General features: G+C 38.5%; 1 protein-coding gene across 1 annotated transcript; it reads left to right on the top strand.

The window, feature by feature from the left end:
• Positions 1–7,577: 7,577 nt before the first annotated feature.
• LOC142605976 (uncharacterized) lies at positions 7,578–8,840 on the top strand. Its single transcript, XM_075777402.1, has 2 exons — positions 7,578–7,695; positions 8,179–8,840. The coding sequence occupies exons 1-2, from the start codon at positions 7,578–7,580 to the stop codon at positions 8,838–8,840; spliced, it is 780 nt and encodes a 259-aa protein (XP_075633517.1).
• The last annotated feature ends 10,764 nt before the right edge of the window (positions 8,841–19,604 follow it).

The raw sequence follows: 19,604 nt of genomic DNA, 5'->3' as shown, positions 1-19,604 counted from the left end.
CGGACGGAATTCATTCGGATCCAAATTTTCGCCTGCTTGTTTTTTGTTTGTGCTAGTCCGATATTTGGAAAAAATATATAAAAATAAAAAATAAAAAAAAATTTCGCTCCTTTTTATATCTTTTTGGTAACTACATAAAAACTAAAGCATATGGTCTATTATACATATTCCTATGGATAACTTGAAATAGAAATTTGAGTCTCGAACAAAACAAAGTTCTTTTTTTCTTTTGTGTACAGGTAGGGAAATACCCTTGTCTATCTTTTGGCCCAATATTTTGTTCAACTGACCTTGGTAGTTCTTGCTTTAAACATAAACAGAATCAAACTCTGTCCTCTTTTGGAATCTTCGTGTATATTTGGCTTCAAATTAAAATGTCAGTTTATTTTTACTATTCAGTTTATTTTTCTTACTATTTATGAGTTTCACTGTACTTTTTGATACTATTCATGAGTCCTATTGTACTATTTTAACTAACTTTTACTTTTATCTACTATATTTTCAGTAAAAAGTTTTCAGTTTCAGCAAAATAAGCGAATTCCAAACAGACATTTCTTCTTTCTTTTCTAATTAAGTTTTTATTCAATAAAAAAACAAAAAACAAATTTCTCAATGTGAGAGACCACACCCCAGCCCTTTTTACATGGAATGTTGTGTTGGGCCAAACCCATGTGAATGCGTGGAGTCGTGTTATTGCCTCTCAAAATGGAGGTTCGACTGATTATATTTTCCCATTTAGATTAAGGGTTTTACAATAGAATCGCCACTTATTTAATTATTGGAATAAATAAGAAAACCATAATTCAAAAACTCCTTATTTTATTAATTTAAAATTGAATTTACATTGATCATAGGAAATTACATAGCTTTGGTCCTAGGTACAATCTAAGATAAAGTACATGGCTTTATTTCCTAGTTACAATCTAGAACTTGAAAAATTACATGGACAAGCATTGGATCTACTAACCCTTGATCTAAGCTCGAAGGCTATGTTACAAGGTGGGAAGGTGTTAGACACCCACCTTGTCCGATGAAATTAGTTTTCTAGACTATGGTGGCTAATTTTCATATCATATCATTCAATATGTCAATCAATTTGCATGTTGAATTTAATGTGTGTATATGTGGTGAACCCTAATTCAATTTATTAAGTATTGCATTTGGATTGAAAAATAAATTCTAGTGAATGTGTGTGTATGGTAATATCCTAGATTCAAGGATTTGAAAGAATTATGAAACAAACATGTTTTTCATATTTTTGATTTGGATTTAAGATCAAAACTAGTGTTTATGCATGAGCATGTGATGAACAACCAAGAACATATGAAGAGCACATAAGAACATTTAAACATATTCAAGAGAATTTAAATAATTACTATCATGCTTTAATCCTAAATTCCCATCAAGGCAACACAAAAAAACAAGTTAGGGAAATGGATTATACCTTCATGCAATATCCATATGCTGGAGGAGGAGACTCTTAGTAGAGGTCCTAAGGGTGAAGGAAAAGAAGAGTTAGGAGAGGGAGAGTGAGTCTTACTCAATACTTTAAATCTCAGGAAGACTAAGATATGACAAGACTACTCTACTTCACTATAGTTCAAGAGAAGAGAAGAAAGGAATTTTTTTGTGTATCTTGGAATGGAGGAGAGGGGGGGTTTATATAGTGGTGGAGAAAATATGAACTGAAGGTCATTTAATGAGGGTTGACAAAGAATCATAAACCTAGACCTTATTTTAACCTTTGGAGAAATCGGATGCATTAAATTTAGAGATTGGTGGGACTGAGGAGTAAGCAAAATTCAGTTTTCCCGTAGCTACTATAACAGCCTATAGAGCCAAATTCAAAAAAACATATCTGTAAGTGCACAATTGCACCTGGACCCAAAGAAGGTTATGGGCTCAGGCCCAATGAGCCTTAAACAATGAAATTTGTAGAGTGTGGGTTCGGAATCTAGATTAAAGGTACTGAGAACTTGATAACAGGCTAAGAGTTACAAATACATGTAAATAACAAAAGGTAATTGCAAATAGGCCTCCTCGGACTTGAGCCGAGGACTATTTCTTTACTATTTCTCTTTCTTCCTTAAAGATTACAATTCTTAATTTCTTTCTTCGTTACCGATCCCCATCTCCTTTAGCGTTCATCCCCCCTAAATACTTCTTTTCCTGATGCTTTATCCACGTGTTACTCCAATCCCCTCCCTCCTAGGTATTTCTTTTTTTAGTGCCTTTGAATAGTAACCAGAAGTTTCAGTTCCACTGTTCAGGGGTCACTTCCCCATTAATGCGGCTAGGGAGGTAAGTGCAGAGTCTTTAAGGTGGAGGTGGCAGCCTTTGCTTTTGGTATTTTTCTAACACCGGTGTACCTCGAAGGTTCAGGGTTTCCCCCTTTTAACCAACAGTCTTTCCAGAATATTGCCTTGACCTTCATAGTGAAGTTCCGAGTTCTCCTGGGCCTATCCGAGGAGAAACTTACCCTCAGATGTGTCCTCGGATCCTCGGCGTATGGGCCAATTCGTAGAGTTTAATTCTGGAGCAGGTCGGCCCTCCATGCTACAGTCCAAAGGCCCATATGCCCACTTGGGTCCTTTTACTCCCCACAATATCTTCCTCAATTCTGATCGGAATTGTCTTGTTCTTGTGCTCAAATTGAAGCCCCAGATGTCTAGTTTCTAGAAAAATTAACCTCATTCACAGATTCAAAATATTTTGAGAGATATCAACGAAATGGAGCAGAGGTCATTTGTTAGAAAATAATTTCAGCACAATTAACATTAAGAGGTCCCAAATTAGTTTTCAATTAACATTATTAGGCTCCAATTACTCCCATTTTAAACTTAATTAGTTCCAAATTTACCCTAATTAAAAGATAATTGCACAAATTACTCATTGAATAATTAATGTTTGACTATCTAATTAATTAAGTGTGTGCAACCTTACTATACTATGTAGTCCTAGCCAAATCAAATTATGACATGTCATTAATCTCAAATTGATTATAATTATAACAAATTGGAATCAATTGCTCATAATCACATATAGTCAGACTCAATTTGTGATAGTGCATCTCGGTCATTAAAACTTGATGTGATGATAACTTTCAATCTAATAGTCCGATTAGGGCCCATGACTAGTCGATTTGATCGTTATAACATCAAGATCATTTTTGTGAAATGAGATTAATGATCTAAGGACCAGAATTAAGATGCATATTTCCAAGGTGACATTACTCTCTTACCCTCCATGTGAGGTTAAATGTAGGTTGCAAAATGGGGTGTCAACACTCAAAATTTTGTGTTCTCCCAATTCTCAAGGTAAGAGCAGTCAAGACATCCTCGCATCAAAATTTTGTGTTCTCCCAATTTTGATAGTTAGAAGGGAAGAATTCAAACATGAATGTCAAAGACATCAAAATGTTCTAACTTAGTTGAGATCCAAAACTCTTGACCTCATCAAATAATATAAGAGCTTCCCATTGTCACAACATAAAAATCCTATTCCTAATACCTACAAAGTTTTATACATTTTTAATGTTTCTAATATATATATATATGGTTGGGTTTAAGTTACACCTAATGTAACTTTAAGCAATGTTACACCACTCAATATTTTTTAATTGGATTCGAATATTGATAAATCCACCATTAAAGTACATTACCCTCATATATTCTCCATACTTGCAAAATTTTAAGGTGATCAAAGATTAATAGTCATGTCATCAATCAATTGTTAAAATTCAAGTTTTTGTAGTTTAAAATAATGCATGATCGATGAGTTTATGGATCAAATGGTAGATAATATTCGATTTATAAGAATATTGGCATGCAAATTAAGAACATATAGAACATGTAATTCAACGGTTGGATTTTCAAAATATTAATTCAATAATAAGTTATTGGGTGGTGTAACATTACTTAGAGTTACACCAGGTGTAACTTGCACACACACACACACACACACACACACACAATATGAGTAAGAATTAGGCACAATACTTAGATCTGTTCCTTAGGTTCCCTTTTCAAAAAATTTCCATGTGGATTTTTTCTCATGAGATAGAAGTGTATTTTTTAATTAAGTAGCCACATGGCTGAATCTTAAAAGGGAAATCTAAGGAAAAGCACCTAGGTACTGCACCTAAATTTTGTCCCATATATATATATATATATGATGGTGAACTAAAAATTAAATCAACTTCAACTCGTCCATAAGAGTCGTCCATGAAGAAAGGTGTCCCAACATAAGAAGGTCGTCCATAGTAGGACGACCGTCCATGGGTGTAAAGGTCGTCTGTAAGGAAAGCGCACAAACGACCCCCCAACACTTCGAAAAATTCCAGGGAAATTTATCTACACAAAATAGCAAATCGAACCACGTGTCATTATCCCAAGGCATGAGTAAGACCCCGGTTCATCACTGTATCTTCTAACTGAGTATTCAACTTCCAATGACAGTTATAAAAGATGAAGATAAAATATAACTCCCATAGCAATTGTGGAAGTTATCCTTGAACCCTTTGACCTCCTCAAATACAGGGGAAGTTACAAATCAAATAACCGTTTTGAGAGCACTTTATATAAACACCTATTCAAACCAGATGAAAGTAAGTACAAAGCAACTCCCGAAAAGTTGGAATTCTAGAATAAAAGAAAGAAACTAACTTTGGCATCGGAGGGTTCTTGGCCGGTCCACCCGGGTCACCTTTGAACGTGTGTTCTTTTTTCAGGCTTTCCAAGCAGTCACTAGTCCTTTGAAACTCGAAGTATCAGCCTACTGATTTTCCTTGCATCATCAGTTGGTGTCGTCTGTGGGAAGTCAATTACTTGTGTTTTGGCAATTCGCCTTTCCCCGACAAAATGTTGTATGGTTCAGACAAGATCAAAGGCTACTAGCCCAGGCCACCAGGAGAGTAGGGATGCTTCTAGTAATCCCCACCATGATCGTCAGTCAACACTTGTCATGCAACCGCCTTCCATTCAACACATATAGTCCATGGCTGCCGCCATGGTGGAATTAACCTGTTAGAACCAAGATTTGACTAGGGAGATTAGTCTAAGGAGGCAACACCATGAAAGACACGCAGAACGGCAAACCTAGAGTCAAGAAGGTAGGGAAGAAAATGTTGAGTCCGAGAACCAGTCAAGGGATATTGCTTCAAGAAGGGTGCCGCACTTGGAGAGGGAGATGGACCAAATGAGGAAGGCTATGGACGAGTTGAGGGAGAACATGAGAAGGGCGAATCTCGTAGATGATTTAGTTCATCAAACGAACTCCCATTTCACTGCTTCCATCAATAGTCACCCCTTACCCCCAAAGTTCAAGATGCCTTCCTTGGATTCATATGATGGAACGCGTGACTCGTGTGATCAAATCGCCACCTTCAAGACTACCATACACCTTCAGAGGGTTCCAGATGAGATTATGTGCAGGACTTTCCCTAACACCCTCAAGGGGCCAGTGTGAGTGTGGCTTAACAAGATACCCCCAAATACCGTGGGCTCGTTCGAAGAATTGAGTAAGTTGTTTGTCAACAATTTTATCGGAGGACAACGCCACAAGCGTTCCTCATCCAGCCTATTAACCATAGAGTAAGGGGATAATGAAAGTTTACAGTTTTTCATTACCCGGTTCAACAGCGAAGCCCTGACGGTGGACGAGATGGACGACAAGTTGTTATTGGCCTCCTTCCATAATAGAGTTAACTCCAATCTATTCATTCATAAACTTTATGAGCAAGAGCCACAAACCATGGTTGAACTCGTCCATTCAGCACAAAATTTCATGAATGCGGAGGATGCAATCATAGCTAAGAAGAGAAAGAGAGTAGAGTGCGTGGAGGCAGATCTCCCCTGCCATCCTAAGCAAGGTCCTCGTCCAAAGAAGGCTCGGGCTGGGGAAAAGAAGGACAGAGATAACAAGAAGGTAGGTTCTTCAATAAGGAGTCAGCAGTACACGCCCTTGAATATGCCATTTGAGCAAGTGCTTATGCAAATCAAGAACGACCCATCCTTGAAGTGGCTAGAGAAAATGAAAGGAGATCCCAACGAGCGTAATAGGAACAAGTATTGCCGCTTCCATAGAGATCATGGGCATGACACGGACGAGTGTTTTGATTTGAAGCAGCAGATAGAGAATCTCATTAGGCAAGAAAAATTGAGAAATTTTCTTGGACGAGACCACAAGGACGAGAAATTGAAGGCAAAGATGGAAGAGTCATCACGACCCCCACTTGGAGAAATAAGAGTGATTATATGGGGAACCTCGACAGGTCAATCTACCAAGTCAATGAAGACATAACTAAAGGTGGTGCAAAACGTCCAACTATCTGGTCGGTCTCCAAGGACGAGGGGAGCTGACGAGCAAGCCATTACATTCATGGATGAGGATGCTGAAAGGGTTCACCACCCTCATGACGACGCAATCGTCATTACCTTGCTCACTACTGATTATACGACTAGAAGAGTGTTGGTAGACAATGGGAGTTCAACGAACATCTTATATTACCCCGCCTTCCAACGAATGAAGCTTGGACGAGATCAACTCCGTCCAATAAACTCGCCCTTGGTAGGATTTGGAGGAATGAAGGTGCAACCCGTGGGTACCATTACATTACCTGTGGTGGTCAGAGCGTATCCACAGCAAATAACCAAAGAGGTAAATTTTCTTATTGTTGACTGCTCATCGTCATACAATGCCATCATTGGAAGACCGACTTTAAATAGTTGGAAGGCGGTAACATCTACCTACCATTTGTTTGTCTAGTTCCCAACTGAGTCTGAAGTAGGTCAAGTGTAAGGAGACCAATTAGCTGCCAAAAAGTGCTATCTAGCCATGTTGGCTATGGACAAGCACGTACAGACAATGAGCATAGACAAGAGAAGGATCACTACGGAGCCCACGGAAGTGCTAGAGGACATTCCATTGGACGAGAGCAACCCCGAAAAGTTTACCAGGATTAAGGCGAGTATGGAAAAAAAGACAAAGCAAACCTTGGTCAGTTTTTAATAAAAAGCCTTGATGTATTTGCATGGAGTCACAAGGACATGCTAGGTATCGACTCAAGTGTCATTACCCATCATCTAAACGTGTATCCTTCCTCCAAGCCTATACGCCAAAAGAAAAAAGTTTTTGCTCCTGAAAGAGACAACACCATTAAAGAGGAAGTCCAGAAGTTGACCACGACAAAATTTATTCGGGAAGTCTATTATTCGAACTAGTTGGCTAATGTGGTTATGGTCAAGAAGGCTAATGGCAAGTGGAGGATGTGCATAGACTTCATTGATTTGAACAAGGCTTGCCCCAAAGATAGTTATCCATTGCCACGCATTGACCAGCTGGTGGATTCGACCGTGGGTCATAAACTGCTAAGTTTCATGGACGCCTTCTTAGGTTACAATCAGATAAGGATGGACTAGGTGGATCAAGAGAAGACTTTCTTCATTACTAGCCAAGGGTTGTTTTGCTACAAGGTGATGCCTTTCGGTTTGAAGAACGCGGGGGCGACTTACCAAAGACTGGTTAACCATATGTTTCGTACGCAAATCGGACGGAATGTAGAGGTTTATGTAGATGACATGCTGGTAAAGAGTTTGGAAGAGGAGAAGCATCTAGATGACCTTCAAGAGACCTTTGATACACATAGATGGTATAACATGAAGTCGAATCTGAGCAAGTGTGCTTTTGGAGTTTCAGGTAAGTTTCTTAGGTTCATGGTTTCATATAGAGGAATTGAGGCAAATCTCGATAAAATCTAGGCGATACTGAATATGGAGCCACCGAAGAATATCAAAGAAGTCCGATCTCTCACCGGACAAGTTGCAGCCCTTAACAGGTTCATCTCGAAAGCTACTGACAAGTGTTTACCATTATTTAAAGTTCTCAAAAAGGCATTTGAGTGGATGGACGAGTGTCAGAAGGCCTTCTAAGACCTCAAGACCTACCTCACCACAGCACCTTTGCTGAGCCCCGTCCGTACCAAGTGAAGAATTATATTTGTATTTAGCGGTGTCCCTACATGCAGTGAGCTCGGCATTGATTAAAGAAGAAGGGAGGATTCAAAAGCCAGTTTACTATACAAGCCGGGCACTAAAAGGAGCGGAAGGACGATATCTAATGATGAAAAAGCTAGCCTTTGCTTTAGTCATGGCTTCTAGAAAGTTAAGGCATTATTTTCAGGCTCATGTCATCAACGTCCTAACGGATCACCCCTAAAGAAGGCAATGAACAAGTTGGAAGCTGCTGGACGACTAGTCCAATGGGCCATAGAGCTTAGTGAGTTTGATGTTAGGTACCAACCAAGAAGTGCAACAAAAGCACAAGTATTGGCAGATTTCATTGCGGAGTTCACTCCCAGTCAGGACGAGTTAAACAAAGAAGAAGGGGCACAAAGATGGGTCATCAATGTAGATGGTTTATCCACATTACATGCAGGAGGGATTAGAGTTATACTCAGGTCCCCGGAGGGAGATAAGTTGGAATACGCGGCTCATCTACAATACCAAACCACCAACAACGAAGCTGAGTATGAAGCCCTCTTTAAAGGATTAGAATTGGCTAAGTCCTTAGGAGCGGAGTCAGTAGTCGTCCAAGGAGATTCTCAGTTGGTTACCAATCAAATGAATGGAATGTGTGAAGCTAAGGAAAATTGGATGAAGAAATATCTCAACAAAGTAAAATGGCTTATCCAAAATTTTAAAGAGGCTTATTTTGTTCAACTCTCAAGGGAGAAAATCATGGAAGTGGACGCTTTGGCAAAAGCAGCTTCGGTAGGAGGAGTTATGGACGAGTATGACAAAGTCCAATACATGCCAAGCATAGATCTTTCAAAGGTACAGTAAGTAAGAGGAGAAGAAAATTGGATGACTCCAATAATTGTTTTTCTCAAGGAAGGAAGGCTTCTAGAAGATAAGGACGAGGCTAGGAAATCAAGGATCAGGACTGCCAAGTATGTCCTCATAGGTGAAATGTTGTACAAACGAGGTTTCTCTCAGCCTTACTTAAGGTTCCTAGCCCCGGACGAGTCAAAATACATATTGAGGGAAGTTCATGAAGGAACAAGCGGGAATCACTCGGGAGCAAGGTCATTAGTCCATAAAGTCATCCGTGCAGGCTACTACTGGCCAACTATTCAAGCAGATGCTAAGGCCTATGTCAAGGTGTGCAACCAGTGCCAATACTTCAGAGTAAAAATTAAACCAACTCCAACTCATCCATAAGAATCGTCCGTGAAGAAAGGTGTCCCAACGTAAGAAGGTCGTCCATAGTAGGACGACCGTCCACGGACGTAAGGGTCGTCCGTGAGGAAAGCGCACGGACGCCCCCCCAACACTTGGAAAAATTCTAGGGAAATTTATCCACAAAAACTAGCAAATCGAACCACGTGTCATTATCCCAAGGCACGAGTAAGACCCCGGTTCGTCACTGTATCTTCTAACTGAGTATTCAACTTTTAATGACAGTTATAAAAGATCAAGATAAAATAGAACTTCCATAACAGTTGTGGAAGTTATTCTTGAACTCTCTGACCTTCTTAAATACAGGGAAAGTTACAAATCAAATAACCGTTTCGAGAGTACTCTATATAAACACCTATTCAGACCAGATGAAAGTAAGAACAAAGCAACTCCTGAAAAGTTAGAATTCTAGAATAAAAGAAAGAAACTAACTTTGGCATCGGAGGGTTCTTGGCCGTTTTACCCGGTCACTTTTGATCGTGTGTTCTTTTTTCAGGCTTTCCAAGCAGTCACTAGTCCTTTGAAATCCGAAGCATCCAACCTACTGATTTTCCTTGCATCATTAATATATATATATATATATATATATATATATATATATATATATTTATATATGAAAAAGTAATGGTTTGATTTGACAGCTTTTTCAATTTTTTTTAAATGGATGGTCATTGCATACATTAACCTGGACCCATATATATATATATATAAAAGAGAATTCTCCTCTTTTATCTGAACTTTTATGTGGTTCAAAAATACCTTTTATGTAGTTCAAAAATACCCTCATTAATAAAGGGTAACTTCATTTAGAAATAATGTCATAAATGTTAAATAAAAAATTTCATTTTGAATTCAAAAAGAGAATTCCTAAAATTTAGGATTTTTTTCCCTTCATGTTCAAAAAAGAAATTACAAATACTGCTTATATCTAAAGTTTATCATTTTTATTTGTTTGGAAAATAAAAATATATATTTTCAAATTATAATAGATGCAAATTATTAACCTTTACCCATAAAAATAAAAGAGCATTTGAGCACGCACGTGAGCGCGTGCTCAGAGGCTAGTATATAATTTATAAGTGGGGTAAAAAAGTAATTTTAGTGTTGGGTTCAAATTTGAACCAATAACAACTAACCATCTATAATTTGTTGTGAAAATGTTGTGGACGTAGCACCTTTCTATAATTTTTATTTTGAGAATCTAATTTATAAGTGGATAAATTAATAGGAGAATGACCCTATTTTTTAGGCAATATTTTAGTGGGAATTAGAGTTGTATTTTTACTGTATTGTCTTGTAATTTTGTCCCTACTTAAACATAGGATTGTAGAGGCATTTTTTAACAAAAAAAAAAAAGGATCTCAAGCAGAGGAAGCCCCTTAAATAGTAGTGTGTGTGTGTGTGTGTGTGTGTGTATCGGTTCTTACATTTGTAACCAGATGGCCTCAGTCGGCCTTTATCTTTGTAATTATATGGTCCCAGTTGGCCTTTCCTTTGATCTGTAACTTACTATCCCACCTCCATTATTGTAACAGAGCCTCAATAGCCTATTACCTTGTTGCTTCCCCTTTTGGTATCAGAGCCAAGTTGGCTGATAAGTGTTTGTAAGTTGTATTTTATTTTTAATCAAGTTGGCTGGTAATCACCGCCATAGTTATCTATTATTTTGAGTATTATCATTATTTTGATTATTTTCATGAATATATCTCCCATTCCTCATATTTTGTTTTATATCTATTTCATGATAACTCTTCGATTCCTATTTATTTATTTCTTCATCTACTACTATTTCACCATCTTCTTTTATCTATACCGTTGGTAGGCTGAGCCTCTTCTTAACCTATCTGTTTATTATTTTGTGATTATTTGCACAAGTTAACCTTTTGCATCCCAGTTATCTGCTTCTTCTTGTCTCTGTGTTTAGCCCCAAAGTTTGTTACAGATGTGTACTGTTAAGACACATAAGACTAGACCTGTGCTATTCGTTAACCCAGTAAGTCCCGGTGTCCTAAGTGGTTTGCCTGTTAGCCGTTTAGCCAGAGTGAGGCGTTGAGGCGTTGTGGTGAAAGCAAAGGACTGTGGCAATAGGAGGTTAGAGTTTGCACGAGAGAAGGCGATTGTCTTGTTGGAACACCCTACTTTAGATCTAAGGTTAAATCCAGAAGTTTGAGGATAAAGGTGACTAGGTTGTAATTGTTTAATTAAGCTTTTAATCCAAAACAATGAATAGGTTGTTTAGAAGTTACTCTTCTACCAGCTCTAGATCATCCCTCCCAGAGATTCCACAAGATGCTGGAATTCTCAATTTTGAGTCATATGAGTTATCAAATATAGATCTAAAACTAGGAGATTGGAATATCCCTAAAGTCCCCACCAACCATATCTATAAGTCTTCATGGTCTTTGGAAAAGATTTTCAAAACAGACTACCATGTTAGAACTATAGAACATGTTTATGGAATTAACAAGGAGTATGAGACATGCTACTTGTTATCATCATCTACCATCATAGCACACAAGAAAAAAGGACACAATTATCTGCATATAGGTTTAGTCTAGGTCGGAGTTAAACCTTTGATCAGAGAAGAATTGAATTGTTTAATCCTCATGGCCCTTAGAGATACTCGTCACATACGGTTTGATGACAACCTCTTAGGAACCATCAAATCCAGTCTTAGTAATGGACCAATCCATTTTGACTGTTTCCCAATTTCACAGTTGCTCTTCATGACCCGTATATCATGAAAGCTCTCACCCTAAATATCAAGACCCAAGGAACCCTCATGGTGTAGGGAACTTACCAATTAGCCTTGATATACAGAATTTACTATAAGTGCATCCAGACGAACATGAATGTTCAAGCACTTGACAAGAAAAGTTGGGAGAAACTACTCTCATCCAAACCCCTGACCCTAGAACCAAGATTCAGGTCCCAAGAACCCTGAAATGGTCTGAGGTCACTTTCCCAAAAAATTGGACTCTAGAGAATGAAAACTATCCTCTACAGATCCAAAACCCAGCTCAGAATCCAGACTTAAACTTTGTCCAACAATTAGCTGATGGAACAGTCAGACTTAAGTTTTGATCAGTCTAGATTCTAAACCCCTTTGGATTATGATGAATTTAGGTTCAGAGCACCTTTAGATGAATCCAAGTTTAGATCCCCGATCGATTTACACTAACCTATTAGGCAGTCACCTATCCTTCTTAGAGGCAGATCTGCATCCCAGTGTAGCTCAACCAGGCCTTTGGCACCATTCCCAAAGTCTAGAAGATATTTAGGTTTAGAACTCCAAGGAGTCAAGACTAGATCCCAAGTTAGCACACCTTGCTACACAGCCAAACAGAACTCAGTTGTCGATAAGGAAGACAATCGTGGTCAATCCCCTCCATCCCCATCTAGAACTGATATGGAACAACCATTTCAGCAAGAGCCCCAGTACCCTCCTATAGATTCCTAGCTCATGGTGATTAGGAAAGACTTCACCCCTGACCTAGTAGCTTTAGGAAAGGAATTTGATTATGAAGAAAACAGAGTCAAAAGAGAAGCTTATAGCGCCAATCACACTAGAGAACAAAAGAAAGAAGTTTTGGAAAATTGGAAAACATTCATGAAAGAGATATCTAGCAATGTCCCTTTCTTTGAATACTTTGCGAACCATTTTGAATGGCACAAAAAGTCTTGTGTCATCACCAAAACTAGTTGGATCAAAGAGGAAACTAAGGAAGTTGTCCGGTCCAGTCACCCACCCATGGAAAGCATAACTTTTAAACACCGAGGAAGTGATGTAGTTGCCTCTCCTTTCAAGTTTCCTACCAGTGAAGAGAAAACAGCCAAAAAAGTGACAAAGCAAAACAACTACACCAACCAGTGTCTAGGTGTTATAGGAAGACAACTTGATAGGATAGAAGATAGTTGAAACAAGGTTATCCTCCAGCTAGGAAACCCTAGCAAGCCTATCCAAACCCTAGAAAAGCCTTTAGTCAAGCTACCCACGACTAAGCATACCAGTCTCAGGTTTAAGGATAAAACAACCTTAGAAATAGTCACCTAAAAGCTTGGAGAACTTGTGAAGAAGGAACCAGTCACCCCTTCACTAGTTTCTACTAGCAAGAATCCCCAGCTTCATGTCTTAGACAACAAACCTAAGGACAGGACGGCCTTAGAGATTGTTACCCGGAAGCTTAAGGAACTTAAGAGAGAGGAACTAGTCACCTTTTCTCGTAACCAAACCTCCTAGCTTAAGGTTTTAGACATCCACACAGCTTCTAGTAGTTCTAGTCAAGAGTCTGACAAAGAAATAGGACAACTAGAAAACCAACTTAGAGACTTACAGGTAAAAAGGCTTTACCACCCTAAAGTAAGTCCAACCAACTTAACCATGAATTGGTACCCTAGACTAACACCCCCCGACCTCTAGTTTGAGGAAAGGAATGTTAGCAACCAATTCTCAATGTCCTTTAGTAAACTCTATGAATGGAACATAGATGGTTTATTAGAACAAGAAATCTTAAACAAGATCCAGCATATGACCATGGTAGCCAATAATTACCTGGACAAAGGACGTCCCCATAAAGAGGTCATAGAGCTCATAGCCTTAAGATTTACAGGAAAACTTCTGCAATGGTGGAACAACTACCTAACAGAAAAGTCTAGGGAAGACATTAAGAATGCAATCCAAAAAAATGAGGAAGGAACCCCCATCTTTAACGAGCACATAACAAGAGGAATTCCTGATGGAGTCAATACATTGATCTATACGATCATGAAACACTTCGTAGGAAAACCTAGCAACATCACATCTAGGATTTACGACCAGTTGAGTAACCTTAGATGTAAAACCCTTGGCGACTACAGGTGGTATGAAGATGTCTTTACTACTAGAGTCATGCACAGGATTGATTGTAACTCTCCATTTTGGAAGGAGAAGTTCATCAATGATTTACCCACACTCTTTGGCCAGAAAGTCAAAGAAACCCTTAGCACTCCCTTAGGTGTCATAGATTATGATAACCTAACTTATGGAGATATCTCTAGCACTATCCGAAGTGAAGGAATGAAGATGTGCAGAGATTTGAAAATTCAAAGTCAGGCCAATAAGAACAAAGCCAAATACGAAGTAGGAAACTTCTGTACATAGTATGGCTTACCCTTAGTAAACCCTTCCAAAAGAAAATCCAAATACCGAGGAAAGGAATCCTCTGAAAAATTCCATAGGAAGAAAATAGCATCTAAGTATTATAGAAAACAGAAGTATAGCCACTTCAAAAATAATGATTTCTATAAGAAAGGAAAATCCAAATCCACAGGAAAACCTATCCCCAAAGCATCAGGAAAATGCTTCAACTGTGGAAAAAGAGGTCATTTTAGGAAAGAGTGTCGATCAAAGGCCAAATCCCTTATCAACACCCTCGTAAGCGACCAAACTAGTAAGGATGAGATCTTTAAACTCTTAGAACTTGACCACTTGAAAAGTGAGTCTCTTAGCAGTTCTAGTGACCAAGAAATCCACCAGTTATACCAGTCATCCTCTGAACCCTCCAGAGCCTCTTCTAGCACCTCTAGTGGCTCGGATGCACCCACACCATGCAAAGATAGTTGTTGTAGGAAAAAGACTATCAATGTTCTTAGTAAACAAGAAGAGCTCCTTCTAGATCTCATAGAAAAGATAGAAGACCCAGTCATCAAAGTTCAGAAGCTTAGCAAAGTTCAGAAGCTTAGCAAATTTCATTAAATCTTAGTATGGGAAACTAGTAAACCTGAACTAAGGATCCAAGAACCCAAAGTAGATTTAGAGAAAATCTACAATAGGTTCACCAAATCAAAGAAGGAAGTTACGGTCAATGACCTTTTAAAGGAAGCCAAGGAAACAAAGTCAGAAATTAGGACCCTTAAGCAAGAACTAACCATTCTTAGGGCTGATCACAATTTCCTTGATCAAAGAGTTATGCATTTGGAAAATACTTCTCATCAAGGCAATGAGAAAGGTCCCTCATTTCAAAACCCTTCTGATGAGGAAGTTGATGAAACTGTTAACCCTACAGCAGACATGGTCCAAGAACCATTCAGTGAGAAGTTCTTAGATACCATTAGTAGAATTAACTTCCAGAAATGGCATTCCAAAGTCAGGATTGTCATCAGCAAAGACTTTGAATTTGAGGTCATAGCCTTAATAGATTCAAGTGCTGATCTCAACTGCATCCAAGAAGGAATCATTCCCTACAAATATTTCAAAAAGACCAATGAGAGATTGACATCCGCAAGTGGCAGAAAAATGCAGATTGAATTCAAACTCCCAAAAGCCCATGTTTATCAGGACAATATATGTTTCAAAACCACATTTGTCCTTGTCAAGAATATGACAGACAGAGTCATCTTAGGAAACCCTTTACTGTGTTTGTTATATCTTTCACAGTGGATAGTGAAGGTCTCACTGCCCATCCCTTTAGCCAGTCAGTCAAGTTTGAGTTTCTTAGGAGCCTAGAACCCTGTGAAATAAGCACCCTCTAGGAAGTTTCTATATCCAAGACTCTTAATACTATCAACGCCAAAATCCTTCCACCTGTTGGCCCATATGGTACCAATCAAGCAAAGAACCTTAATCTATTTGTACCCACCATTCCCTTAACGGCTGAAGATCCCTTTAGCCCCATTAAGTCCCAAATATCATCATGCATCCATCATAAAAGTATTTACTTCTCAATATCCTTTATCTCCAACAAAAAGAGTTTTATAAACAATTATTTTAAAAATTCAACTTGTCTAAATATCTCTTGGTAGGATAAGGAGCAAATAATTTATAATACCACTAGTAAGTGGAAAATGACTTCTTCGGCAAAGAAGAAGAACAAGGGGAAAGCACCAGCAAAGGGCTATCCTCAAAATAAAAGACTACCAGCGGGACAGTCTTTTATAATGCATGAAGACGCATCCTTTAAGGGAAACCAAGAGGATCAACATCCTTTCAGGAATTTGTCTCGGCAGAGGTGACATATTCTAGTGGTGACATGGTTGTTATTTTATAGGAAGTTTTATCCAAGGATTTGCAATTCCATGATGGAATGTACACAGAGTTACCCAACTTCATTAAATTTATCCTTGATAACCTCCAATTAGCCTTCACCAAGAATCACCATGGCCTTTACCAAAGAACCCTCAAAGCACTAGAAATTCACCTAGTCACTAGTCAACTCTCTGGCAAAGAGGATATCCATCAACGGATAAAAAGACTATTATGGGCACTGATTATGCTATGCTTAGTCTTAAGACCCAAGCTACTCTAAGAAGTGCTATTGCCAACTTGCCTCCTGAAATACAAACTAGTATTTTAGGATCCAAGGCAATGTTTAAATCACGTGACCAGTGGTTTGAGCATTTTAAAGTTTTGGTTACCACCACTTATCTAGACCCTGCAAACTCAGATGATACAAATGACATCTTTGTCCAGGATACATGGGAAAAATACTTTGGGACCAGCCTCAGAGTATATGAGAAAAATCATCCTTTTCCTGGTCTCCTAATAAATTATGAAGATGGTTCAGACAAAGCGGACAGGGATCCTAGCTGGCTATCTCAGATGTTTGAGTCTGGTTTTATCAGACTTATCAAACTAACAGATCATAATCAGATCAGCCAGTTTCCCCAAATCATCCAACAGGTTGTTACAAAGATCAAAAGCCCATTTGTTTCTATTAGGTGTTGGAGCACAATCCCACAATGGGACAGTAACAATTGGATGATAGTTCAACCTGCACACCACCTTGTACTCATCAATGGGTACTCCCACCAAGGACCTTGGTATGAAGGAGACTCCCATTTATCCTATAAAGAGCCCTATGCTCTTGCGGATTGTTGGAGAAACTACTTTAACAATGAAATTCTGGATATCACAAGAGAACCGACTGGGGCCATATAATTACAAAGATAAATGCAGACTAAGGCCATCTAGTTACAAATGTAAGAACCGACAAGGGTAATACAAGTGTAAACTGGGGTTACCATTTGATTACAAGACTAAGGGTTGTAATGAGAAGGGAAGCTAAAATATTTCTTAGTAGCTAAAACATTGCTTTCTTCAAAATGGATCTTGAGCTGCCTTATATAGACAAGAAGGAGCCTTGGATTCTCCTGAAGAGTGCTGAAGTTTCAGAAGGTGAAATACTTTTACTTGGGGTTGAAAACCTTTTCCATCGAAAGTAAACAGTGCTTCTGGAATATAGTGCTGTGTATTGTTTATGAATAGTAACTGTTACTCTTTATGAATAGTGATTTGTCTTTTATCCTTATACGGCTACTTTGTTCCAGAACTGTTCATCAATCAGTGACTGGTGCTGTAGATGAATAATGACTTGTCCGGAATATTAACTGTTCACTAACAGTGACTGGTACTGTAGGTGAATAGTAGCTTGTCTGGAATTGTTCTAAATAGTGACTGGTGCTATCCAGAATTAATCGCTATCCAAATTGTAACCATCATACAGATCCTGGGAATCCTGGAAAGGATCAATTGGATTACGGTTAACTGAAGCTTTTGAGGAGGCAGGAGAAACCTTTTCTTCTAACTCTAGCTGCTTTGACCGGAGAAGCAACTGCTGGGCAAGATCTTTTAATTATTTGCTAGATTTTTTGGCGACCTGGACGGAGTCTAGGCTAGACTAGGATCTTGTTTTGTGAGCAATGGCTCTCTGGATTGGAGGAGGAAAGTCCTTATGAAGCTGACTGATGACCTGATCAATCCTAAGGGCTTCCTACCTGTTCTTTTGAATGCTTAATCTGTGGAGGGGGCATCAGATGGATACCCATCATAGGGATTCCATAGGGGATCGTAATTATCCTCATGCTCATGGTAGAGAGAATATTGGTTACAAAAACCACAGTATATTAATGGCTCATAGTCTGGATCCATTCCACAAGTAATGAACCTTCTAGGATTGCTGTTACCAATTCTTTGGAGGTTGGTGGAGGCAATGTATGGCCTGGTGGTAAACACTGAAATTCTGCCTGTGTTTCCTACGAAATGATAATCACTCCATAGTTCTCTTGTGATATCCAGAAATTTCATTGTTAAAATAGTTTCTTTAACAATCCGCAAGAGCATAGGGCTCTTTATAGGATAAATGGGAGTCTCCTTCATACCAAGGTCCTTGGTGGGAGTACCCATTGATGAGTACAAGGTGGTGTGCAGGTTGAACTATCATCCAATTGTTATCGTCCCATTGTGGGATTGTGCTCCAGTACCTAATAGAAACAAATGGGCTTTTGATCTTTGTAACAACCTGTTGGATGATTTGGGGAAACTGGCTGATCTGATTATGATCTGTTAGTTTGATAAGTCTGATAAAACTAGACTCAAACATCTAAGATAGCCAACTAGGATCCCTGTTCGCTTCGTCTGAACCATCTTCATAATTTATTAGGAGACTAGGAAAAAAATGCTTTTTCTCATATATATATATATATATATATATATGAGGAATGATATGTCCATAATATTTTTACAATAACCAATAACAACTAACTACCTATGATTTGTTGTGAAAATATTGTAAAAATGTTGTGGACGTAGCATTTATATATATATATATATATATGCACATTTTGAGTATCCCTCAGTTTAGGAATTGTACCTTAAAAAAATAAAAAATAAATAAAAATTTAGCAATTGACCTAAAAATCTTGCTTATTATAGGGATAAAGGGCCCAAATGTGGGTATAGGGTCGTGGGCTGTATTTGAGGACATCAAGTGGTCCGGGGATAGGTAATAGTGATAGAGACCTACAGGATAGTGGTCCATAGAAGGAGTTCAGTAATGGGGAACTAGAAGTATTGTCTGAGGAGGAGTACCTCCTCGGCTAAACAAAGTAGAGGTCATAACTCCGACCTTTTGTCAAGAACAAGGTATCAAACAATCATGCTGGCAATGATAAACATCAAGAGGGGATAAGACAAAAGAGAGTGGGGAAATATCTAAGAAGAAAAGCTGCTATTACTGCATTGAATGCTCTGCAGTTAATCCTCTGGCCACATTAATGTGGAGGTGATATCTAAACAGCAACATCCAGCCTTACAGCTACCTATAAAAACTTCAGGAAGGTGCTGATGGGACAAGTATCAAAGCCAGTAATCTGATCTACACATGGAGGGTTGAGATGAAGTAAAGAAGGAGAATATAAAGAATGAAATTCTCATTACAAGGTGATCATGAGATAATCTAGAGAAAAGTGACTGTACACACAAGAACTATAATTGTGGTGAAGTTTAAGAGAAATATATAGGAACAACCTTCCTCGGACTTTGCCGAGGAGGATTTTCCTTTCTCAAACTATTTGTTTCATGCTTCACCATCGCAATTAACCTACTGTGATCAT

Source organism: Castanea sativa, chromosome 8, assembly GCF_040712315.1.
Source record: "Castanea sativa cultivar Marrone di Chiusa Pesio chromosome 8, ASM4071231v1".
Taxonomy (NCBI): Eukaryota; Viridiplantae; Streptophyta; class Magnoliopsida; order Fagales; family Fagaceae; genus Castanea; species Castanea sativa.
The sequence above is the reverse complement of the archived record's forward strand: the minus strand, read 5'-3'. Positions and strand labels throughout refer to the sequence as shown.

What these genes read in the sequence shown, in the direction of transcription:
- LOC142605976 (XM_075777402.1), top strand. Translation starts at nt 7,578, where the DNA reads ATGCTGGTAAAGAGTTTGGAAGAGGAGAAGCATCTAGATGACCTTCAA. An exon ending in GTGTGCTTTTGGAGTTTCAG is followed by an intron (nt 7,696 to 8,178) that starts GTAAGTTTCTTA and finishes CATTATTTTCAG; the next exon opens with GCTCATGTCATCAACGTCCT.